General features: G+C 32.2%; 1 protein-coding gene across 1 annotated transcript in view; it reads left to right on the top strand.

The window, feature by feature from the left end:
• LOC108914190 overlaps positions 1-27,397 on the top strand; it is a 231,498-nt gene that overhangs the window by 182,929 nt on the left and 21,172 nt on the right. The window contains exon 5 of the mRNA XM_018719933.2: positions 9,175-9,338. Within this exon, the coding sequence (XP_018575449.1) occupies positions 9,175-9,338 (164 nt within the window). The remainder of the gene's footprint in view (positions 1-9,174; positions 9,339-27,397) is intronic.

The raw sequence follows: 27,397 nt of genomic DNA, 5'->3' as shown, positions 1-27,397 counted from the left end.
ATAATTTGGCATACCTTATGTTACAACTGTCCAAAATTCTGCCTACTGACGTGTAAACACCGTTTTACTCAATTTCTACGAACTAATGCAAATGCTGTCTTGTTTCACCATAACACAAATGCTTCACCATAATACAAATGTTTTCTTGCTTCACCATAAACTAAAACGATATCCATCAACTCCGAGTTGCTATACACGCAAGCCATTTTTGACACTAACTACTAAAAAAATACTGTAAATACTATGGCAACAACGACTGTAAAATCGGATTTCAGTATTCGGTGTCGATGAGGCCATGTGGTTCTCCACGCGTATTACGAATGACGCTAGAAACTGCAGTTGTCCAGCTATGTAATGGTTGAAGGTAGTACAACATTTTACAATTTTTTTTTTTACGATATTGACTCCATGTATTCCGAAGTACAAAGAAGTATTTTGAACTTATTCTATGTATTTAGTGATTTTATTTTTCTTTTAAGTTTCTGATGCATTTCTGATACCATTTTGATTTATTCTACCATTTTAAAAATATTGTTGAAGATTAGACATCTTCCAATATGGCGTAAACTAGTTTATCATTCCGGAATATTAAATTTTAGAACATTTTAATAAAAAGTCCAGTAAAATTGTCAGTTTGGCTAAATATACCTTGTCAATGCACCATAAATATATTAACATTTTTAAGTGGATAATCTTTTAATTGCAAATAATAAACTATCAGTGACTTTCAATATAACAAACTTCTAAACCCGCACATATTTTTGCTCTTTCCATCTCTAACCGTCCCTTTCGCATCACGATATAAGTGAACTCTCTAGGATAGGAGTTAGTTTATATTTTTGGGGTAAAATGGGATAGCGAACGTATACGATTCCGTTGTATAAAGCCCTATATTATGTCCGTCACGTCGCTCCTGATATTTCTCCTCTAGTTCGGTATACATTTCATTTGCATTAAGCTGAAACACTCCCAGTTCCGTGTAACAGTAGAAATAATGGATACCTGAAACGACTTAACATTGGATAATATTAGGAGAGTTCTCCTCTTCCAGTCCTTGCAGATGGAGCTTCTCTTATTTATTTCACAGCCTTTATAGAAGTCGTGCTACCCAAAACCTTGTTTTATGGCATAGGATAGTCACTGTACAGTACAGGGTGTACCTTTAAGCAGGGGCGAGTTCTTTAAAGATAATAATAAGTGCTTCCCAGAATAATGAACAGATTTTTTTAATCAAATAAATAGTTTTTATAGTTAATAGTTTTAAATTTATATTTTTGCCTGATTTATTAAAATTTAACTTATATTTTAAGATAATTACTTTTGCGGTTTTATAAAATGCATATAAAAAATAAAATAAAATAGAAGTAGGGACTAATTTTTGAAATATTCTTTAAAATTATTTCGTCAATAAAAAAATTGCACTGATTTTGTGAATATTAGCGTCCATAACCTCTAATACTAACCTAGATTATTTCGTGGTATCAATTCACCTGATGTGATACGACAACAGGTTGCTAGGCGGGCAAAAAACAAATGATCAACGTTAATTCGGTGAAACGAAAATAGTTCAACAAACATCCTAATGATATTTGTAATAGAAAAGTCATACAAGAAAAAGTTCTACCTTCGCGTTTTTTTTTTGTAAATTAAAGTCCATTTATTCAACGAAAATGAAGTTATTTATTAAAAACTTTGGAAATGTTTTTATGCGACCCGAGATGCAACCTTACAATTTAAATCGGTATAATCTAATACTAGTAATACTAAAAAAAAGGTTAGGTTACAAAAAAATGTTAACTGTTTGATATAATTTTTATTAAAATAATTCTGCAACAAAATACGTCTGAAAATGACCTAAATTTTCATATCACCATCACTACTAAAGAAAGCTATATTGCAAGCAATCAACTAAGCCATATTTTGGAATTGGTATGAAAGTTACTTAGATAAGAATAATTTTCACTTCAGTCATGCTGAAAGCAGCTATTTCCGGGCAATTTTTTGTACCAGAAGCAGGGTTCTTCCAGCTAAATCGAGGAAATTCTTATGTCTAGGGTTATAAAGATATACGTATGTACATACAATGGAATGATCTCAAGAAAATAAATAAAATAAAGGTGAAATAGGCTTATCAGTTATTACCAGATTTTAGAAAACCGCATCTGGAGTCTCAAATAAATTGTTTCTTTGGAATAAAAAGCAAAAGGTTTAATATCTTGTTTAATAAAATTTATATTGTGTTAATATTAATGGTATTATTATACAGGACGCCTCAATATTCTGTGCGTATAAAGTAAACATATTCTTGTTGCCAAAATTAGACGATTTAATTCCCTAAACTTACATCTATCCTCATTTAACTACTAGGGGTCGTCAAACAATTTTAACCAATGGATGTCACTTCGTGATATACTAACTACATTGCATTCTGTCAAATTTTACGCATTATACGCATAACTAAAGTAACTTTGGATAAAGGTAAGTCTAAATCAACTACAAGGAATATTGGGACACCTAGAACTAATATTAGAGTCAACTGACTCATCAGTTTTCTGTCAAAATGTGCAAGGTATTGACACAAGTATGACAAGTCGATAAAATAGAACGATGTACAAAGTACAAGGTGAAACATGCCACTTCACGTTTTAGTAATCCCACTATACGCGTTATTGTACAATAACATGTGTCTGCCTCTGATGTGAAGCTTCGCATCGATCAATTTATTCAATACGTATCAGCGGCACCCTAATGCTTGCCTTGTTGCCCTGGCGTGTAGGTAATTAGTGTGACAATCCTAAAATAATTTAAAATCTTATTAATTATTATCAAATAATGTTGATTCTCTTAATCGATTAACAATATCCATATGCTTCTGACATGTGCAATACGTTTAAATTAATACTAATTCAGTTCTTATAAAGCCTAGGGTGCCTATGTGCTATTAGATATTAGTCATTTAAGGCTTTATTGGCGAAATGAGGCCTAATAACGCTATTATAAGTAGCTTCGATAAACCCTAACCGAACTAACTTATCCAGGATCGCGTTCCGGTAGAGTAGTTCTGGTTGCTCCACGGAAGTTCGGATTTTATTATGCGCCTAATACGCTTCTCTACCGAAATTGTAATAATCAATTTCCTACGGTATTTTCAGGTTAGGGTAGCTGCAGAAGAGGAAATGGGGCTTAACATCTTGAATCCGTGGTGTATTCCGACTTCCGCCCCAATTAATAAATTGACGTGATTTTTTTTTCATTACGTTTCGCTTTACTTCGTGAAGTTCTCAGGATGGATCCAATCAGGGAGCTTTTGGATTCTTATCTCATGAGCCGACGAACGATTCCAGTTTACGGATGTCGCTAGATTGCTACTTTTGCACTCTTCTGAACGGTGCGTCGAGGGGGTCGCGTCTGCTATTTCAAACTAGGGGAGGTGGGGGGCAAAATAATATGTTGCTGTATATTTTGGCATCCAAGGCTGGATTGATTTTTTTACAAATATTGCACTGTGTTTAACAACAGCAGGCACACGTGATTCAGTGCTTTTCGTATTTTTGGTTATTAAATTTTGAACTCCCTTTAGAAATTACTGACGAATCTTCCTTACCGAAACGAGACGTTTAAGAGACTACACAACAATATTGGCATTTAGGAAACAACAAAAATGACACCATTTTATGACAGTTCTCGAGAATAGTTATTTTTGTACCTAGAACGCAAAAGCATTTTTACTTGCTTGGCTACAAATATTTTGAATAGGAGCAAACATATGAATGTAATTAGTAATTCTGTTCTCCTATCTATTCTATCGATAAAACCTTCAATTAGTTCCTTCTCAAACTTCCACAAAAAACTAGGAGTACCGCCTTTATATACAATTGTTTTCAGATATTTTCCGGCTGAATAGTACACCAAACATACAGATTATGTAGATATATCGATTTATAATTTAAGGCAGATTATAGAGGGTTTATAGGTATCATGTTTGAACCCTCTAAGCATAATTCCCGTGAATTGTATTACAAGCGAACAGCAAGATTATCCGTGTTCTATATCTAAGGAGCGATTTCCGATCTCCGCACTACTAATCTTTGCCGTTCAAGAAATAGCAGGTATATTCCGGAGCGTTGGAAACTGGCGAAAGTCAAGGACGATCGGAGATTAGGGTGAATGTGACGTCAGATAAGTTGAAAGCCTTAACTTGAAGCAATCGAATACGAAAAATTGTGGAAGATCTGTCAATCTGATTCGGCATTGAATCCGCAGGATATAACTAAGTTTTGGATGACCCAATAAAGAAAAGTTCGGCAGATTTTCGTTATATTTACTTACGACTACAATTGTTTTGTGTGTTGCAGAATTACATATCTTGAGTAAACAACATCAACTGACTTTAAGGATGGAATAAAACTATCAATTCATACAAAAGTAAACGAGAAAATGTTGTATTGAGTTTGTACTTTATATTTTTTAAAGAGAATGTCTTAATATATTTATTACTTTCATTTTCTGGACTTTCAAATTTGTTCAGTAAGTGACTAATAAAATAAATATGACTTTTAAAACAAGTAGATAGAACTTCATAAAATATTCTAATTGCTATGTTTAAGAGACTAATAGTTCTACTCAACCCAAACAAAAGTTTGAATTTCCGCCCCACAAATGGCATTTCCACAACTTTTTAGCATATTACGGGTTGCATTAAAGTGTTTTAGAAGTTACTCCAAAGCGTCTAGAACGGTTTGATATGAAGTTCCGGATGTTTTGTTTTCTTTATCGTGAGAGAAAAGTGCAGTAGTCTTAAAGGGTCCCAATTAAATGAAATTTTTAACAACCGTGTCCAGTAATTCATACATTTTATAGCTTGAACACGGAATCGATAAACTAGAAGACTTAAATTGTCAGTGTTGCGAGAAACAACTACCCCGAGGGCTATATGCCCCTATATACCGGCATTGAATTATACTCGCAACACCTAGTGCAACAGCTAGGGTCGTTCGTCAGTTTCACCCACCAGGCATAGACCGGTTTCGGACTTATTAGTCCTCATCAGTGTGTCATAGGTGAGACAACCGACGAACGAACCAGCTGTTTTGTGTCGTATCGTTACGACAAGGAAATACATTGTACGCGGGAGCACGGCAGATGGAGCCATTTGCACTCTCGCGTACAATAGAAGACTTTAATACACCTTTCCTGATAGTATTGGAATTAAATATGTCTGTGAAACTTTAAAACAAGTAATTGTGTGTTTTATAAAGTAAGATAAGTTACGAGGTGAATTAGTTTTACAAAATCTGAAAAGTTGGACAAGTAGGGAGACACGCCCTCTCAAAATATATTTTCCACATAAGTAGAATTCGTTGGGAGAATGAAACAAGTTACGTCACTGCTTCAATACCCACGGTTTTGATTCGAAACGTTTCAAAGAACAGCCTTATTTAAATGAGTGGAAACAGATATATGGCTCAAAGGCGACCAATTATACAGGCTCGTCCTCGCTCTAAAGAGTAGGTCTGTAACCCTTCATTTCAAATTCAGGCATTCATTATTCCATCGAGGTCTGCCCTTGATAACCTCTACAGTAAACTCTAATGAAAATAAAAGGGAGGACGCGTAAACACGTATTTTCGTTAAGGGATATAACAAATTAGACAACCGTAATCATAAATGCTTGATTTAGGTATCGGGATAGAGCCAACAAAACCGCACGAACGAAATTCGCAAACAACACTAAAATATAAGAGACTTTCAAATGTGTAAGAATGACAGTTAAGAATCAACTAATAAAAAATAAATATTAGACGTAATAAAAGAGTGACTACTAATGACAAACAGTTTGACAGTTAAGACATAAATAATAAAAAGTAAATATTCAAATTCGCAAACATTACTAAAATATAAGACTTTTAAATGCGGAAGAATAAGAGTTAAGAATCAGTTTATAATAGAAGTCATAAACAATACTGAAAAATGAGAGACATTTAGATATACAAGAGTGGCATTTAGGAAACAGCTAATACGAAATAAATATCTAAGTTAAGTAAACAATCTGCATAGTACAGAAAATTTAAAAATATTTTTAATCGTTCTGTTTTAATAGTCTCTTAATGTACGAATAAAATCCGATTAATCGAAAAAAAATACTAATGACTGAAACATAAGAGACTTAGATGTGCAAGGATGACAGTTAAGGCAATATAAATCTTCAAATTCGCAAACATGACTAAAATATAAGAGACTTAAATACGAAAGAATAACAGTTAAAAATCAGTTTATAATAGATCTCCTACTCGTAAACAATACTGAAAAATAAGAGACTTTTAGATATACAAGAATAGCAGTTAGGAAATAGCTAATACGAAATAAATATCCAAGTTAAGTAAACAATCTGCATAGTACAGAAAATTTAGGAATATTTTTAATCGATTTAATAGTCTCTTAATGTATGATTAAAACCTGATTAATCGAAAAAAATGAGTGAATACTGAAACATAAGAGACTTAGATGTGCAAGGTTGATAGTTAAGAAACAAATAATAAAAAGTAAATCTGCAAATTCGTAAACAATACTAAAACATAAGAGACTTTTAGGTGTGCAAGTTTGACAGGTAAGAAACTACTAAAGTATAAATCTTCAAATTCGCAAACATTACTAAAATATAACAGACTTAAATGCGGAAGAATAACAGAAAAATAAGAGACTTTTAGATATACAAGAATGACAGTTAGGAAACAATTAATAAGAAATCAAGTTAAGTAAACAACCTAACAACAAAAAGTGTTGTATTTGTTTTATTCATGTTGTTTTAATAGTCTCTTAATGTACTATTTAAACCCAATTAATCGAAAAAAGAACACTAATGACAACAACGCTCGACTTCTACAATTTTATACCCACACTTGCCTAATAGTGAAATATAAGAAACTTTGATGTGCAAGGTTAAGAGTTGAGACACAAATAATAAATAGTAAATCTCCAAATTCGTAAACAATACTGAAACATAAGAGACTTTTAGGTGTGCGAGACTGACAGTTAAGAAGAATTAACTAGTACAGCATAAATCTTCAAATTTGTAAATAATATTAAAATATAAGAAACTTTTAGATGTGGAAAAATAACAATTAAGAAATAGGTCTCCTACTTCGGGTAACAATATTGAAAAATAATATTCTTTGAAATGCATAAGAATATTCCAAGCTCGTAAACAACCTACAGAGACAGAAAATTTTGAAATTTTTTATATCAAGCTGTTGTCTTAACATTCTCTTAAAATACGCTTTGCAACCCGATTAGATGTAATGAAACACTAACCACTTATGACAAAACAACACTCGACTTCGACAATTGTATATCCGAACTAGTTCAATACTAAAACATAAGAGACTTGTGATGTGCAATGTTAGCAGTTAAGAAACAACTAATAAAATATAAATCTCCAAATTTGTAAGCAATATTAAAATATAAGAGACTTTTACATGTGAGAGAATGATAGTTAACAAACAACTTAGGTACAATAAATCTCCTAGTTCATAAACAATATTGAAAAATAAGATACTTTTATATCCACAAGAGTGGCAGTTATAAAATTCACTCTTGATTTCTATACGTACTAGTTATGACGACTTTTAACTCTGTGTGCTACAGGGTCCGCAGTTTCCCGGCGCTATAAACCCGATAAATGAAATTTTATGATTCGATGTTGGTACTAATTGTCTAGCGCTATAAATTACATCTAACAGTCATTATTAAATTATCCGGAACTGATTTAATATCCATTAACCCCAAGCCTGCGGCTGTTACGATTAAATAATGAATATTACTTTATAACATCTACGAGCTATTATGTACCTAGGGATAAATGTCAAAATTGCTATATAACTGAGGAGCCACGAAAGCCATTCATTTTATTAGGTAGGTAGTGGTTAAGGCAATCTCGGAAACGGAATGATTTTGTAAAAACTTATTCGTTTCCATTAGCAAACAATTTACATGACCCGCGATTCTTTTGCGATAGATATCTGTGTTGGCATTTTCTAACTTCCTTCATAATTGCCATTGCATGAGTTCTCAGGAATTGATATTCAAATTTTTCATAGGAATTATCCAAACCTCTAACAATGCAGTACATTCATTTTTTATAAACAAATTATTTCCTGTCTAACGTTTCATTGTACGTTTACTCTTCTTGGCAATGACTCAATGTCAACATGTGAACCGACGGATAAGCCATGCGGGAAACGCGATTCCATAGACGTAACATTTTAGAGGATTCAAAGAAATATTAAATTTACAACAAGGAATATACAGAGGAGTCATTTTAAATTCACCAGTCTTATTCTGTGAAAATAAACTTTAATAAAATGTCTGAAATGCCTGAATACATTGTTTGGTTTTTTGGTGAAAATGAACTTTGAAGATCATGCCAAGGTCAGTTTTCCAACTCATTCATAATTCAAAAGAATAATGAATTGTTAATAGTAATTCTTCTGTTGTGAACTTGACCCTCTTCAAAGTCATTTTGAATGTCAACTCATTTATTGTAACGGAAACGACTATTTTTACTTACACTAATAATGCAGAAAATTATTTTCTCAGATTAAGAAGCAGTACAAATTGTGGTTTGATTTATTTATAACACTACTTATTTATGATTTGACCCAAAACGTATTTTGCTGGGAAAAAATGTATTGTATAAGTCACTGTCGAAATGGTATCAAAAATGATGACGTTAAAAGATTTTTCTTGCTTCTTGTTTATAAAAAGTCCCACGCAAATATAAATCTGACGTTGCAGATACTGCTCCCACATAATTTATTAATTTATTGTTTCAAGAGCCCTTTGAACACTTCAGAAACTTGGTAACTAATTTAAAGTTTCTTTTCGTTCCGTTTTTAATCAACATTTTTTTTGCTAGAACTCTCTCTTCCCGTTTTTAATACAATCCTGAGATTATTATTACTCAACAATGTTTGCAACAACAAAAAAGTTGCAAAAATTTAAAATGGCTGCAATAAATTCACATTAAAGGACTACAGTGATTGCCATTAAAGACAAAACAAATTTTGTTCTTATAAAAAGTCACTGCAGAAATTATAGACTTGTGCGGGAGAAGATGCGACATATTAATATCAATTTCTTCGTAAATAACCGATCTCATTGCCGTTTCTTTTCCAGTGAAGTCAACAACACCAAAGTCGTCGTGCAAGAAAGAAACGGGCTGTACGACATCAAAGCTGTGGCTGAAATACCGTCTCTGGAGGCGCCGGAGGAATTTTCCTGTGAGCTTCACATCCCCCAAGCCAATTATACAGTTAGAAAAGAAGCTATTTACTACCCAGGTAAATACAAATCGCCAACTAATCGCTTGAATCAATACCGTGCTTTTGTTGTTTGATTGAACTTGCAGCATAGGTAAATAATAATATAGCTGGGTGCACGAAGAATTCACAAATCTGTTATTTGTTGAATAGTTTAGTTTGATTACTGATTACTTTAGTTTGATTAGTTCATTGGTCGAATTTATATAAACAGTACAGGAAAGGATATAAGTCGGTAGATCGCTAGGAAAAGAATGGAAAGTGTGGTTAATTTTTCGAATATAAATCGATTTTATTTTTATATGTTTATATATGTATCGGCTGACATCATTAAATAATAATCCTACTACTAGTTCAATTTCATTAAAATCCATGTTTCGTTAGAACACCTAATCATGTAAGATATTTAAATAATAGTTTTAGTTTATCTTCAGTTATTCTGTACAGTCCAGTTCACACAATAAAAAAGTCAACGTGGGGTAAAAGTCCTGTAAATAGTGTAGTCTTTTTAACAAATGTTGTTTACTCTGATCTACTTTTAAAAAACTAATAGTATCTTCACTGAAAAACTCCCAATACTCTCGGTTTTATTAATTAGGCTGAGTAAATGAAGGCAATGTTGTTTTACCATCTATTATGTCGTTTGTGAAACATTTCCACAATCAATTATAGAGCTGAAACATTGTACTAAATAAATATTAGAAGTCAGGCATCAGCAGTTGCTTTGTCAGCCGTCTAGTCAACTAAATATTTAATCGAAACTCGAATAAACCTAATTTTTTCAGACTCGAACTGAGCAAAAAATATTCAGGGTGTTTTGAAAGGTACCATAAATAGTTCGGTATTCTGTCTACAGGGTGTTCCTTAAGTAGGAGTCAAAAATCCAGGGGCGTAATTGTGGGGTCTTAGGATAGCCATTGTCCAGTTACAGTGTGTTAAAAATTAAAAAAAAAATCAGTTTTTAATTTTTAATTTCTAAACCGGTTGTGATAATTTAAGCAAATTCGGTGTGCATATTTAGTATGACAGTAGGTATGAAACCAAAAATTACCAGCTTTAGAAAGTTGCCAGTGGCGGAGGTGTGGATATCATCAATCATTATTTGCCAATAAAATATCACCCTGTATAATATTACAAATAAAATAGGTCATCATATGCGCCATTATATTATCTTCACTTTTTATTTCTTTACACTTTTTTATATTCCAAACCGATTAAAAACAAAACAATTAATAACAAAATTGATTTTACACAATTACTTAAGGAGGTATATTGGATTTACTAAAATGCACAGATATACTTGAAATTTATATAGCGTATTAGCCAGTGCTCCCTCTGAGCGTCATATTTTTTTGAAATTTTTTTTTTAATCTAGATTTTGAGATATTGTTGTTGAAAGTTGTTCATTTTAACATAGGTTTATATGGCGAAGATGGACGGTGCGGCTCTTTTTTTGCCCATAACTGAGAAAAAAATGTAGAAATTGTGAAACAAAACTTTTCCATAGATAGTACACAGTATTATCTTATTTTTGATGTAAAACTAATGTAAGTTTTGAACATAGTACAGCTGTATTAATTAGAAACAGAAACCAATAATTGCATTTCTGTCTGACTTGAGGATTAATGTGGCAACGTCGCAATCAGCTGACAGCAAGGAGGGAATACATTTGAAAGACTTGATAAAAACGAAATTGATTTCAAACATATACATTTTTCCTAAATCCCATGTACATTGTTATCAACAATAAATTATCCACAACAGATGATTTTTTGTAATGTTTTTAAAAAACTAGATTAATTAAAAAAGACTAGGAAGCTGTGATATATTTATTGGAATAAAAAATACAGTTGATAAATCCTTTTAATATATTTAATGGTTTATAAAAACATCGTAATCATTACCCAGCAATATTTAGGGTTACATAAAGTTTTCTTTACTTGATTAATATAATTAGTAATACTTGAGATAAAAGCATTTGTACGGAATAACAAAGGAACATAAATATTTCTCAGCAAACTTTATATCTAAAAAATTAGTTATAGTTGCAAAACTTTTGTAATAGAGATTAAAAACACGAATAGTGAGTAATAATGTAATTTCTATCACAGAACCTTCAAAATTGCATCCAACATTATCTTTGACTTGGAAGAGAGATGGGCGCGAGTGTAATTTCATTTCTTTAGAACTAAATTAACACAATTCTCGTTGTTTTACCAGTTCACATGATTTACGGATTTTAAATAAAGCATACAAATCTTGGCGAGAATAATACGATGTATTTGTTATATATAATAATTATATTGTACATAGTTTACACACAATACATTTTTGAACGCGTACGCATCTTTACCCGAATTTGACGCGTAATATCTCCGTTGTCCGAGGTCTGTAGGTTTGCAGTGTGTGCAACTGCTAGTCAATTATTAGCGCTGTTGCCACATCTACATAGTCTTTATGCGTTCATTAAATATAATTTAAAACTACTTAAATATGATATTTGTATGTTGTTAATTAATTAATATGTATGCTATGTGCATATGAGTAGATTTCTTTGCTATATAGATAATGTTTATCGCAAATAATTTCAATAGAATTTAATTTTTTCAAATTGGCAGCGAATTTTAGTCCCATAAGAAAAGCATGCGCCCCCCCTTGCGCTCCTCACTTCTCTCGGACCCCGATATACCTCCTTAAATTACTTAAACATGCAAAGGAATAACAGTGAAATGCAGTCATCTTAAATTTACAAACAATTTAATCATTAGTGAATAAGTAAAAATAATTAAACGAAATAAAATTTAAAAAAATTATAATTACGGATATCTCTCCATATTGAGCAAGAGGCAAGAAGTTGTCTCCATCCCTCGCTTTAAGGGTTTAAAAGGACGTCGCTTTTTCTTATAAAACCAACCAAATAAGACTGTTCCCGGCGATACGCCACCGAGACACTACAGTTTTGTAATAACAGTAGATAGGATCCAGAGAACCGAGGGCGAGAGGGCCTTAACAAAGAAAGCGTTTCTATTTAACTCCGTAACTACCATCAATCGGTAAATATAAACCATCTTGGTGCATTCATGGCAACCCCGATGAAATAGACTTGCCCTTTGTGAAGGGAATTCCGATAAGGAACGAAGTAGCTATAGAGTAAATAGAGAGAAAAATAATTATATATCTTCTGAAGCGTTTAGAGTTCCCTATACGGCGCTGAACATTTTTTTTACCTTTTATGGCCCCACATTTAATCCCCTAAAAAGGGAAAGGAAAGTGCTCGAGCTTTATGTTGATGATATGCGGATTCTACCTGATTTCTGAACAATTTAATCTACCAACAAGGTACAATTGTTTTCTTTAATAAGAAGTTGCTTAAAATTATTTATATGCCGTGTTTTTATTTTTAGTATCGAGATATAAAAAAAACATTGTTGAGCATAGCGATTTCAATGATGTTTGAAAAGTCTATCTTTAATAATAAGGGAGACAAATAAGATCTTTCTTCACAAATTTGTCAAATATCAAGGATTTATTATTTAGGATTCCTCAGGGTTCAGTTTTGGGTCCATAATTATTTAACAATTACGTTAATGATATATCTTGACGCCATATAGTTATGCGTATGACACAAAAATCTAAAATCTAAGCAGGACTCGGGGGGCTATACTTACCGTGTTATAAAATCATTGCTATTAATGCAAAAAATATTCTTTATGACTTGAAAGTAACTAAATTGAGATAATTGCTTGTAGATATCGAATAAAATCAAAATTAAAGTACTTTAATTATATGTTTCCATTTCTCAATTATTATTTTTTACCCAATATGCATAAATAAACGCCAATAATTGCACAGAAACTTGGCAACAGCGCACGAGTATGTTGAGTTTATTATTTATTTGTAAGTTGGCAGTCCTTGTCATGTATATATGTAGGTATACATTATGCTATGTGATCGATAGTAGGTACAGCTGATTACATTGATTCGGGCTCCAATTTATAATGTACATTTTATTTTGTAAAAATAATGTACTCTTGTTAGAACTTCCTAATGTGGACAGTTTTCGAGAAACAAGGGTTTTAATTGAACTCGTACAGTATTACGGTGTATCAAATAAATGACTTTTCTCAAAGTAGGCTTTGCCTCGAGAAATTTTATAAGTGTCTCGTGATTTATTTCTATTCTTTTGTTCATCAAATTCAATAAAAAAAATTATTAGTTCGTTGATATTTATTTTTAGAGGTCGCTCGAAAACATTTTAGGTACACTACTTTGAAAGTTCAAATAATAATTATGAGTGACCTTTAGAAATTAAAATATCGATTTGAAATTTTCAGAATCTAGATTTTTTTCAACCTAGAAAATGATAAAATAACGAGAAAACAAATAAAAAAAATCAATTTTTGACGATTTTGGAAATTTTTTAAAATCTTGAGCGACCTCTAAAAAATTTTTTTTTGAGCAGATTTTTTGAGGAATGATAAACTAACATATTTTCATAAGACTAAAAAAAAATTTTTGGGCCACCCATATGCTGCTAGTGCTAGCAAAAATAAAAAATCTTTTCCGTACCTAGATTTTTGGTATCCAAGAAAATTGGTGAAAAAAAAATGGATCCGTTTGAATTAACTTAAAACTTTTAAAACTACTAAAGCTAATATTAGAATATATGTTTCCTTGAAAACAAATTTCAGTCAATCGACGTCCCTACTTGGCCTTTATTTTTTTTGTACGTTCCAGACTTAAATATTATTCCTCAGTCCAGTATCCTAAATATAGCAATCAGAAACATGCGACTGAAAACATACAAAAAAATTGAAGCACATTTATTTGAAGTCAAATGGATTCTACCCACTTTAGACCGATCGAAATAACTCATTTATAGGAGAAAAAAAAAAATTGTTACCTGGACTTTTATAAGTGGAAATGGTAAAGGGGCTTATAATAAACGTAAAAAAAATAAATGCGTGAGCAGGGGCGGCGGAGGGTTGATTTGGGGGGTTGAAGAGGGGTGAAAAATGGTATCATTGAGATTTCTGGCGAAAGTTGATGTCAAACAAAAAAGTATCCAATACAAAAGTTATAGATCATGAAAAAATCTACAACTCTTGTAGAGGGCACTTTTGAAGATAACCTCAAAATTTCCGAGAAAAATGCGAAAAACAGGTTTTTTTCTTTTTTTTCGTTTTTTATTTCTCATTTCCGCAAAAATAATTTAATTTTGACGAAACTTGGTGAAAGTATACTTTCCTGTGTCTTAAATAACCACAATTTTTTTTAGATAAAAAAATCAAGAAGTTTCCGAGATATTCATATTTTCCGGTCTGAAACACTTTTTTTTCAAAGAAAAATTCTACTTAAAAAAATCATCGTACAGAGTTCTGCCGGTAATCATTTTTTTCGTTTTGACATATACTTTTTGGTGAAATAAAAAAAATTGGAATCGCAGTTCAAAAACATGCTCAAAAATGCAAAAAAGAAAAATGACTCTTGCAGAAATGAGTTTTTCAGTAATTATTGTTGATAGTTTGTTTAAATTTAAAGAAAATTCAAAAACTGATTACACCATTCGATTGTACGGAAAAAATACAAAAGAAACTGTGTCTCATTGTTTGACCCGAAATTTTATTTTTGTACAGTATTGCTATAAACATAATATTTTTTTTCGTAGGATCGATTAATGTACTTATTTTTTTTAACTTTGAATTGAATTCATAGATGTATAAGCGACTCTTTAATTAAATTATGTAAAATTCAGATTTTTGCTTTCAAAATTTAAAAAATATTTACAAAGGATATTTACAGTTAATAATACTAGGCGAATCTTGGTCTTTTTGGCAGCCTTTTAACTTGAACTTCATCGTCCGATCCTTCATTAGAACCCAGTCTTCCTGTTCTTCAAACGTTTCTTTGATATCACTTAATTCTTCGTTTAATTGATCTTCCGGGTTCAAGCAAAGACTGGGCTTCTCAATTTCATGTGAAATGTCTTCGGAATCACTGAAATTTTCCGAAATTTTGTCAACGTTCAAACAATTGTCCGAACCATGACATTTTGTACATAAATCTGTACATCGCACTCCATGTTTTCGACACCCGCATCTATTACCGTTGGTAAAACCTTTTTATGAGACTAATGCAGAATCAAAAGTCATTGTTCGAAATGGTTGTAAATTAATTTCGTCTATTTACAAATGCACAAATGATAAATTATCTCTGGATGATTTGAGATTTCAGCAATACAAAGTATTAACTGCAAAGTCTACTTTTAAATTAGAAAAATTACCACCAACTGTCGGAGCAGCTACACAACACTCCTATAGAGCATACTTTCAGCTTCAGACGTGGCTTGGAAACAAAATAACTGCAACCAAGTGGGGCTGGAAAGAAGTAATTGCGAATAATTCCAAAATACTCATGCCTCGCTTTACAGAAGTTTCAGTCGTTCCTGAAGATTTAATAAAAACAATCTCTTGCAGCTGCGAAACCAGTTGTGACGGTAATAGATGCGGGTGTCGAAAACATGGACTGCGATGTACAGATTTATGTACAAAATGTCATGGTTCGGACAATTGTTTGAACCTTGACAAAATTTCAGAAAATTTCAGTGATTCCGAAGACATTTCAAATGAAATCGAGCAGCCCAGTCTTTGCTTGAACCCGGAAGATCAATTAACCGAAGAATTAAGTGATATCGAAGAAACGTTTGAAGATCAGGAAGAAACCCAGTTTAATGAAGGATAGGACGATGAAGATCAATTTAAAAAGTTGCCAAAAAGACCAAGATTCGCCTAGTATTATTAACTGTAAATATCCTTTGTAAATATTTTTTAAATTTTGAAAGCAAAAATCTGAATTTTACATAATTTAATTAAAGAGTCGCTTATACATCTATGAATTCAATTCAAAGTTAAAAAAAATAAGTACATTAATCGATCCTACGAAAAAAAAATATTATGTTTATAGCAATACTGTACAAAAATAAAATTTCGGGTCAAACAATGAGACACAGTTTCTTTTGTATTTTTTCCGTACAATCGAATGGTGTAATCAGTTTTTGAATTTTCTTTAAATTTAAACAAACTATCAACAATAATTACTGAAAAATTCATTTCTGCAAGAGTCATTTTTCTTTTTTGCATTTTTGAGCATGTTTTTGAACTGCGATTCCAATTTTTTTTATTTCACCAAAAAGTATATGTCAAAACGAAAAAAATGATTACCGGCAGAACTCTGTACGATGATTTTTTTAAGTAGAATTTTTCTTTGAAAAAAAAGTGTTTCAGACCGGAAAATATGAATATCTCGGAAACTTCTTGATTTTTTTATCTAAAAAAAATTGTGGTTATTTAAGACACAGGAAAGTATACTTTCACCAAGTTTCGTCAAAATTAAATTATTTTTGCGGAAATGAGAAATAAAAAACGAAAAAAAAGAAAAAAACCTGTTTTTCGCATTTTTCTCGGAAATTTTGAGGTTATCTTCAAAAGTGCCCTCTACAAGAGTTGTAGATTTTTTCATGATCTATAACTTTTGTATTGGATACTTTTTTGTTTGACATAAACTTTCGCCAGAAATCTCAATGATACCATTTTTCACCCCTCTTCAACCCCCCAAATCAACCCTCCGCCGCCCCTGCTCACGCATTTATTTTTTTTACGTTTATTATAAGCCCCTTTACCATTTCCACTTATAAAAGTCCAGGTAACAATTTTTTTTTATCTAAGTGTAATTTGGTTGGACTACTTGTAGAACATTTCCTATGACCCATTATTATCCGAATACAAAAGTTGACGGTCTCGATACTCGTCAGCTTGGCCTTTCTGTGATTATATTGCATAAAATTGTGAATGCCCTGATTGATTGTCCTGTAATCTTGAACAGTCTTGAATTCAATGCACCTTGTTTGAATGCAAGCCTCCAACAAAGCAAAGTTTTTAAGCACCGCCAGCTGTGCATATTTAACCATTCCACTGTATTTGATTTATAGTTCAATTAGATCCGTTTAAATTTAGAATGGATTGCGAGTTTCTTCGAGAGCAGTGACGGTGCTGATCTATTCCAGCTTAAAGTGGCTAAATATAGATGTATTAGATTGCAGTTGTTCCTTTAGACAACATTACTTTGAATATCTTACAAAGTTTTTTTTAATATGACCCAAATTTATCGTTCTTTTAAATAGAACAATCTCAACTTTATGGAACACATATCCATTGATTTTAGAATGGCAATTTTTCAACAGATATCTTTTTCGGTTTTCGAGATATCTAATCGGGAAGCTTTAGCTCGAGCATCCAGTAGTTTTATGTATCCGGTATGTGTCATGCTACCCTCTATTGTCCTTTAAACTTGACATTCGCGATATTATCTCTTGCTTGCACGAAATCTAGTTCGAGCAGTGGAATTCCATAAGATTAATCGCTTAAAACTTTAAATAAATACAAATCCTGGACAGAAAGGCAGTTCAGGAGCGGTTGAAGTCGAAACGCTGTGGCGTTTTCGTCGCTGGTGATATTTTTAACCTGTGGCATTAGGTAAAAAGCGGCCGTAATAAAGATGTAATCTTCTTGAGAGTCGAATTAATTTTCTAAATGCAGTTATTAATCCACCAATTCTCCAGGGCTTTATTGTGTTTTTTAATTCCTTAATGTTTTCTGTAGCTATATTAAACCGAGCTACACAAAAACAGTCGGAGGCTTTTATATAAATAAATATTGCAAACGTTTTTTTAATAGACCTTAATTCCAGTGACAAATATTCTTATCAAAACGATTTAAAATGGTTTTATATCCTAAAATTTAATTTATTTATGTGGGATAGTATTTGTATATGTATTATGTTTTTTTACAATATCCGTCAAAATTTTTACTTTTCTTACGAAATAAATATTTTCATCAATATATTTTCCAACTGTTATTTTGATTTATTAAATGTAGTAATTTTTCATTAGTTTAAACTTTCTGTGTTTTATTGCTTCTCAATTTTCTATTACAATTTCCTTTTCCTGTACCTACTTTTAATTTTTTCTATTAATATGACTTTTTAGTACGTCGGTAATCGCAAAATTGAGAAAATTCTCCCTCGTAGGAAGGCAGAATTTGATGCTACTGTTATTCGGGATATCAGTCAAATTTGTCATTCTTGTTTCGAAATGCAGAACTCCGTAGCAGATACTGCGAATGATGTTTGCATAACTTCAAGATGTCTATCGCAGGAGTTTGGATGAGGGAAGCAAAATATCAGTGACATCGCAAGCCAAGCCGAAATATAATCTAAATCAGCGTTTAAAAACAGCCAACGTTATTTCTATTTCCTTTTCTTTCCCCCTTAATCCTTAATTTGCACAAAATTACGAAATGCGAAATTTTAAGAAATCGTGCTTACTTAAAAAAGCAGGAAATCAATATTAACGTAACGTTAAAATTATCTCTAACTAAAATGCTTTTAAATGATTGAGAAAAATGGTTATTAGTTATTCGTTTAACTAAGGCAGTAAAGTACAAGATTAATAGTATTTAATAGAAGATTGCAAAGTTTTTGAAACTAGAACATCCTGAAACATATACAGGCCATTCATTCCGAAGAACATCGGCAACGTTACTGGCTAATACAGTTGATGTATTAGCAATCAAGAGACATGGTGGGTGGAAATCCGCCACAATTGCAGAAAGTTATGTTGCTGACAGTTTAAGTAACAAAAATGAAATAGCCAACAGGATTCTTTACAATGACACTTCAACTCCAGGTTCTAATAGTACGTCGCATCATGCTGTTTTAATGAATCAGTCAGATAATATTGAGCCTCCGGTGACTGAAGTGGAGCGGTCAATTCATTTTGAGAAAAATGTGACAATTAGTAAACGCGAGGGGAATAAATTATCTATATTTTATAAATGCTACTAAATGTAATAACTGTACAATTACTATAAATAATCATTCATAATAATTAAAATGTAATGTTCATCAAATATTTCTATTTATTTGTTCGTAAAATATGCATTTATAACTCGAAATCGCTTTTTTCGCTAGATGAAATTGTTACCTGGACTTTTATAAGTGGAAATGGGGATTATAACAAACGAAAAAAATAATTAAATGCGTGAGCTAGGGCGAGTCAAAAAAATCGACTATTTTTTTTACTTTATACTCTGAAAAATAGGTCGCTAGACACCTCTAGAAGATTCTTTTCAAATAAGAGCTCTTAATTTTAATAGGAAGGTTCTCCGCTTTACAGTTTTCCGTTTCTTCCTCAGTATTAGAAAAAAATTAATATCTCTCTATCAACCGTTCGCTCATGTACTTGTAAGAAATTGAACGCTCTACAATCAAGGTCTCTTACAATTTTTTTCGTAAATCTCACCGTTTAAAAGATATTAAAGGTTGAAGTTTGATTATTTTAAGACAAATTTCTGTTTTGCTTATGAATTTTATAACTCGTTAACAAGAAATCATTATGAAATGCGCAATTCATATTTTTGTAGGAAATTAACTGCTCTACAAAAATGGTCTGTTATGAGTAGTCGATTAAATAAAGCGTTTAAAAGATATTTTTCGTCAAACTTCAATGTACCTCAATTTTAACAGTTTTTGATTAATAATTCGGAAAATTTCAATTTAGTTTATGAGTTTCAGGGAAATTTATACATATTTGAGTTTCTAATTAAAGAATTTTGCAAAACTTCGGGTTTTTCCGGATATCTTCGGAACTACCCGGAATTTTCAAACTTTCTAAACGGCATATTATTAGGTATAAAAAACACAACTTTTTTCTAATCTGAGCCACCTCGTATCTCTTACCGTTTCCTAGATCCTAATGCTATCCCTTCCTTATTTTGGACACACTGTATATGTATGAATTCATCAAAATTTTAAAAAAAAGTACACTAATCGATGCTAAGGAAAAAAATATTATTTGTTTTATTTATTCACTATTCGACTTATGTTTATAGCAATAATGTACAAAAATAAAGTTTTGACGTTTTTTTTGTATTTTTTTTCCGTATAATTGAATGGTGTAATCAGTTTTTGAATTTTTTTAAAATTTAAACAAATTATCAACAATTGCTGAAAAAAATTCTTTGTTATAAACCATTTTTTATTTTTTTGCATTTTTGAGCATGTTTTTGAACTGTGATTACAGATTTTTTTATTTGACCAAAAAGTATGTCAAAACAAAAAAATTATCACCGGCAGATCTCTGTACGATGATTTTTCTAAGTAGAATTTTTCTTTGAAAAAAAGGGCTTCAGGTCGAAAAAAAAAATATCTGCGAAACTTCTTTATTTTTTTATCTCAAAACATTGTGGTTATTTAAGACACAGAAAGGTATACTTTCCCCAAGTTTTGTCAAAATTAAATTATTTTTGCGGAAATGAGAAATAAAATACAAAAAATCTGAAAAAACTGTTTTTCGCGTTTTTCTCGGAAATTTTAAAAGTGGCCTCTACAAAAGTTGTAGATTTTTGCATGATCTACAACTTTTGTGTTAGCTACTTTTTTATTTCACGTCAACTTTCGCCAGAAATGACAATGATACAATTTTTCATAACTTTTCAACCCCCCAAATCAACCCTGCCCACCCCTACTCACGCATTTATTTTTTTAGACTTATTATAAGCCCTTTTACCATTTCCACTTAAAATGAAAGGCCAGGTAACAATTTTTTATTTACTCCAAGTGTAATTTGGTTGGACTAAATTTTTATGTAAATTATTTTAAATTGAACAATAGATACATTTATTAGATATTATAGATCAGCGAGGACAACAACAGAGTTAAGCTCGGTTTCAAGGTTTTGCCTATTAATTTTAATTGACTAATCGCAAACTAGTAACTCCATGTTTATACTTAGCGATAAAAAAACTAGTTCAGGTATCGGTGGCGTGGCAATCGCCAAAATGAGCCGGAGCCAAACGACTATCGCCATTTTTGTTATTTCATCAGCAATCGGTCGACCGGCATTGGTTTTTTTCTAACGTACTGTGATTGTGTATCTCTAAATATCAACATTATCATTTCCAATGTATCTCCTGGTTTCTGGAGTATTTTGCCATTTTAATCAAAGATAAGTAGAAGTTTATTTAATTGTAGGTCTCAGAAATAGGAAAACAATAAAACGAGAGCTGCAAATTTCAAAATTCAAAGTAGAAGTTAATTTAATGTAATGTACTTGGTACATAGCAGCATTTCACAAATTTCAGTAGCCGAGGATTAGATAAGTACACCATTATTGTATTAAATATGTATGTGAGAATGTTTAAAAAAAAAATTGAAAAGTTAACAAATTCAGCTTTAATATCTCCACTATTTTTTTCCAAGCGACTAAAAATTGTATTCGCTCATTTCTTCTTCTCTAGGCGAGAAAGGAACTTACGGATAGATTTAATTAAAATATAATTTAATAAAAAACTCGTATTCTTGCAATAGAAAGGCGACGAAGCGTCTGAGACAAACAAACTTGCCCTAATTATCCACCAATTAAATCATAGAAATTATAATTACACGTTTATTACTGGCGTAATCCAATAAAGCATTAATGTATGTGCGTCTTAAGAGTTATTATATTTCCGAAGGATTTAATTATAATTCGGAGCTTCAACAATAATGGAAATTATGGAACAAAGCACACTCCAGGGTCTTCATTAGCTATATATAGCGCCGACCATTCTTGAGAGCGTGAATCCTTGAGGGTAACATTTTCCCGAATAACATCGTTTTCCATTTTATAATAAAGCTCCTCTTTCTATATGGCGGTTTCGTGCGGGTCGAAGTTGTACCTACTTCCGGCGTCTGGCATATTTTTATGGCACACTTTAATTATAGAGAAAATATCATCGGGGATAGTTTGCGGGATACTATTCCTTGTTCGCTTTGCCCAGTCTATAGTCTGTTTAGAAATGAAAGAGAGTAATAAAAGCTTGTTATTTATGCAAATCGTAAATAAATGTAGTACTGGTGCTTATATTCAATATTTTTATATTATGTATTATGGGTATAGGATGAGGTGTACTTTTAAAAAAACTTTGTGCGATCGGACTGTACTAAATTGTAGCAGGTAGCTAAAATTTAATCCCCGACAATCCGTCTTTGTCTATGCCGCTTCAATTTCTCGGTCCATTTCTCTTATAAGTAAACAATATAAAAACAGCATTTCAAAACATGAGGCTACTTTAAGCATCATAACCGGGTTAAGAGGGTTTTTAGTAATTCAAATAAAATTATTCAATATTATTATCAAAATATTTATTTAAATTTAATGAATAGACTTTTATTCCACACAAAAATATATGTATTTTGAAAATTCAAATTATGGTGAGTAAATGTAGTGTTGTATAAATGTACAATAAAGAAAATAAAAAAGTAGGTATATTAAAATTCATCCTCTGAATATTCTGATGAATTATCTTCGTCTCCTAGATTGATAACGATAGGTTCCACAGTAACGTCAATTAAATTATCGAGTTCCCACATTTTCTCCTCTTCTTTTTGTACATGATGTATACATCTTTGCCAGTTATCTGCAGTTACTCGTTCCAAGGAATTTTTTAACAAAATTTTCACGTCACTTAATTTAAACGTCGTATTATTTCGCGCTACATCTCCTTTTACCTGCGCCCAGACTAATTCGATTGGGTTAAGTTCACAGTGATAAGGTGGTAACCGTAGTACCGTTATTTGGCGATTTGTTGCCATTTCATCGATAACATATTTTTTCTGATCTTTATTAAGATTGACAAGTGTCAAAAGTTCCTTTTTCACCATATTTGTTTCAAAAGAAATGTTTTTTCCGGATAACCATTGAATTATATCGGCTTTCCTCCAAGCAGTCGTAGGCGTCCGCTCGGTCTGCCGTGAATGGTAACTGGCATTATCCATGACAATTACAGACCCCGGAGGAATAAGATCCAACATCTGTGTAAAATACTCTTCGAAAACATCTGCGTTCATGTCTTCGTGATAGTCACCTGTATTTTTAGATTCAAATAAAAGTAAACCGCCATCTACAAAACCACTGGCACTACCTATATGTGTCACTATTAATCTTCGCCCTTTACCTGAAGGTGCCTTGAACCCTGTTGAAAGTCCATCCAAAAATGCTTGTCGAAAACTTTTTACATTTTTATCTTGCCATACTTTTGTTACAGTATATCCCTCGTTGACCCAAGTTTCGTCTAGATAATAAATATTCCTCCCTTCGTCACGGAATTTTCTAATTGATCTTAAGTAGGATCTTCGCCAACAAATAATTTCATCTTTATCGATAAGAACTGACTTCCTGTTCTGCTTTTCCCAGCAAAAATTCAACTCTCGTAAGACGGCCCATAATTTGCTTCTACTGATTTTTGGCAAATCGTTGTCCTCTGAAAGTTCACTTAAAATTTTGTTTAGCGTTGGTATTTCTTTTTTAAAATAAAATGAGTGTACTTTTCTGCGAATGACATTTTTGAAGAAATCATCTATAACGACTTTTGACCTCCCTGTAGATGATTTTGGGGGATTTACAGTATCTTGTTCATTTTTTGTTTCCTTTAAAAGTCTGTAGATAGTCGATTTTCCAATCCCTGTCATTTTTGTTAGCATTAGTGTTACCCGATAATTACCTGAAACGAAATATTACCATGCCCATGGCCGGTTCTTATCTCGGGGTTTTATTACTCTCTTTCAGTTCCAAACAGACTATAATCAACTGGTCTCACATTAGACGCGTTGCTATAGCAGGAAATGGACTAAAAAAATCTATGAATCGATGTCCGCTATTTTATTGTTGAAATGTGAAGGGGAAGGCAGTAGAAAAGGTGTCTCACCTCGTGAGTCAATTTTTTTCATTAGCAACGTTATTTTTTTAAATAATTTGGGTCGAAAATCAGTTTTTCCAATGTATTAGAAAAACTATTGGTTTTTGAGAAAAGTGTTCAACAGACGAAATATGCGCAATAAAAAGACCTACAAAGTGCCGCGTGATTGATTAAAATCGGATAAATTCTTTAAAAGTAATTGCAAAAAACATCAAAGAACGTGGATTTTTTTAATTATCCATAATAGTCCGGTCAAATTAGTCATAAAAATAGTGGTCAATTAACAAAAATTCCGACAGAGCTAAATTTTGGTGGAAACCTTGGGTACACTATTAGAAATAAAGTGTCAAAAGTCCCTACCGATCCCATGTGTGCTAAAGAGTTATTCGGGGTCAAAGGTCAAAATTTGAGGTTTTTTGGATTTTTTCGAAAACGGTAAGTTTTATCAAAAAGTAGTTCCGACAAAAATTATAGATCTGAAAATTATCTACAAAAAAAAGAGTATTGTCCCTGAAAATTCCGTCATAACAGTTTGTGGAGTAGGCCTGTAAACCACGTTAAAAAAAAAACGCGTCAAAGTACACTACCTCACAGGTGATGTGGAAATGTGGCATATCATGTAGAACGTGACTTCTTCAACTATTAGAATCGCGATATCTCAGGAATGGTGATTCTTAAAAGAAAAAGTATAAGGACCATTTTTGTAGATAATTTTAAGGTCTATAATTTTTGTCAGAGCTACTTTTTTGATGAAACATACCGTTTTCGAAAAAAATCCAAAAAACCTCAAATTTTGACTTTTGACCCCGAATAACATTTTTAGCACACATGCGATCGATGGGTATTTTTGACACTTTATTTCTAATGGTGTACCCAAGGTCTCCACCAAAATTTAGCTCTGTCGGAATTTTCGTTATTTGAAATGTCTATTTTGACCGGGCTATAACTTAGTTGTTATTTGTTGGAATTTTATAAATATGCCTAAAAGTTGCGAGTTTTATTGTTCTTCAAAACTGTGATGATGATTAAATCTTCAATACGCTCGGTTACACTTAAACGAGCCATTTTTGCCAGAAAATTATTCACATTAAATGTATTTTTGACATGTGTCGTCAAGATAATCACTATTAGACAAAACATACATATCATCGACCATGTATTTTCAATGATAAAAGAACGTTTTATAAAAAAGAAATAATGAACTTCATGTACTGTACCCTTATCAGGTGTACAAAAAGCCCTCGGTATTTTATTCCTGCAAATTAAAGAAGGCCCTGCCAAGAACTAAGCAACTTGCTTTATCTTCCCTCACAGATGATAAAACAGAAGTACCGAAGCTCAACATATCTAAAACACAGTTGTTGCCCGTACAATTCTCTCGGATATCTGTACAATGTTTTCTTTTTTACAGTTCGCTAAAGATTACCCACCAAATGTTTCGAGACTGTAATCAAATTAGGAAAGAATGCATTTTTATTTCTAACGTTTATGTACCGTGAAAAAATTTATGTAATTTAACATAAAAGTGAAATACACGTAACATTAACTAACAAAATATGCCTTGGCAGGGTACACTATATTTCTCCATCAATTTCATGTTGATTTAAGCTACATGCCTGCGAACACTATTTCGGCGAGCTTGTGAAAGAAAATTACTTTATGTAAATAGAACGTAGTTAATTATGGGGTAAGAAAAAAGCAGTGTGAGTCACTTATATCGATTTCCTTTATAGCGAATCCAATATTTTAAAGTCTAGCTTCGAAGTAAATGTATAATATTTCTACACTTGCTATTGTTAGGTAATACATATGAGGTGATTAACAAATTATCAAAAAAAAAGTGATATATAGGGTGTACCAATACTTCGTATACGTAGAGCTACTATAATTTCCTGCAATCAAAATAAGTAGATTTGACTAAACTTACCACTGGTATAATTGTAAGTTAATTTGTTTAGCCGGTAGAAGGTGCCAAAGTTAACAAAAATGTATATTTTTTCAAATAATCTTGAATCGCCTTGTAGTATTTTATTGAAATTTAGTACATCAATACTTCTCATATACATGTCCGTTATGTCAAAATGAGATAAATGCACGGATTTGTGTTGAGTAATTTACCTCAACATTGCAATAAGCCACGTTTTGAGAACTGCTGATTTTCATAGATGTTCGATCTATCCACAATTTGTTTACACACAAGCTTCAACGCGGCGTATCCAATTCGCTCGCATGCGTTGTACTTCACCGGTGTCCAAAACTCTTTGCGCTACAAATGTTCGTGGTGGGGGGGGGGGCACATCGTTCAGAATATCTTGCATGGTACACTTGACAAGCTCTGTGGGCATTTTCCTTTGCTTCGCCATAATATTCGCGATTGCTAAATAAATGCGCCATTTTCAAAAGAAAACTTGAAAATACGGCTATTAAATGTACTCTGGAAAAATATCACAGCAATCACTACAACAATGTATTACAAACTGACTTTCGAATACAGTCCGGTTTCATCAGAAACCTACAAACTCCTAAAAAGTGTTACGGAATTTTTTGTAAATCCTCCTCGCGATAAAATAATGAATTTCAGCAGTTCCAAAACAGTTTTAAACACATTTTTAATTAGCTTTTTTCTCTATGACCTTAAACATCCCTTTAAATTTTTGACATAATATCATTAACGACCTGTGTATGTCACTTTATGACTCTATCGATTAAACCTAGCAACTTAAGATAGAGGTAAGTTTATTTAAATGGTAAAATCAGGTACACGGAAAATTAGGACACCCTGTATAATAAATAAATCCAAATACCATAGATTGCAAAATAAATAAAAAAGGAAACTTCCAAAATTACACACAAATGTGTAACTACACTCCACATACATTTCGTTGATTGAAACAACGATTCCCCAAAATTCATATACATCTCTGGACAGCACAGCTCGTTAGCTGTCGATGTAACTGATAGCTTCATCCCTTTAGGAATTCACGCCAATTAAGAGACCAACTTCTGACCGGAATGTGGTGAAGTACGTCAAAGTGTATGAGGTCCTTTTCCGAACTACTCCGACCACTCGGTGAATCCTTCTGAACGACAACTTCCGCCCAACTCCTGGTACACTAAACAAACGACCACGTCTGAATTATGGAACAGTTTGCGTTGAAGATGCCTGCCTTGGTCTATTATATGGACCGAAATAACTACGCGTCATTGTGGACCAACTTGTAAATAATTATGTCGTACCGCAACGGATTGAGAGAGAACGTTACCACGTCATATATATATATATATATA

The sequence above is a fragment of the Anoplophora glabripennis genome, unplaced genomic scaffold (assembly GCF_000390285.2).
Source record: "Anoplophora glabripennis isolate ALB-LARVAE unplaced genomic scaffold, Agla_2.0 scaffold16, whole genome shotgun sequence".
NCBI lineage: Eukaryota > Metazoa > Arthropoda > Insecta > Coleoptera > Cerambycidae > Anoplophora > Anoplophora glabripennis.
The sequence above is the reverse complement of the archived record's forward strand: the minus strand, read 5'-3'. Positions and strand labels throughout refer to the sequence as shown.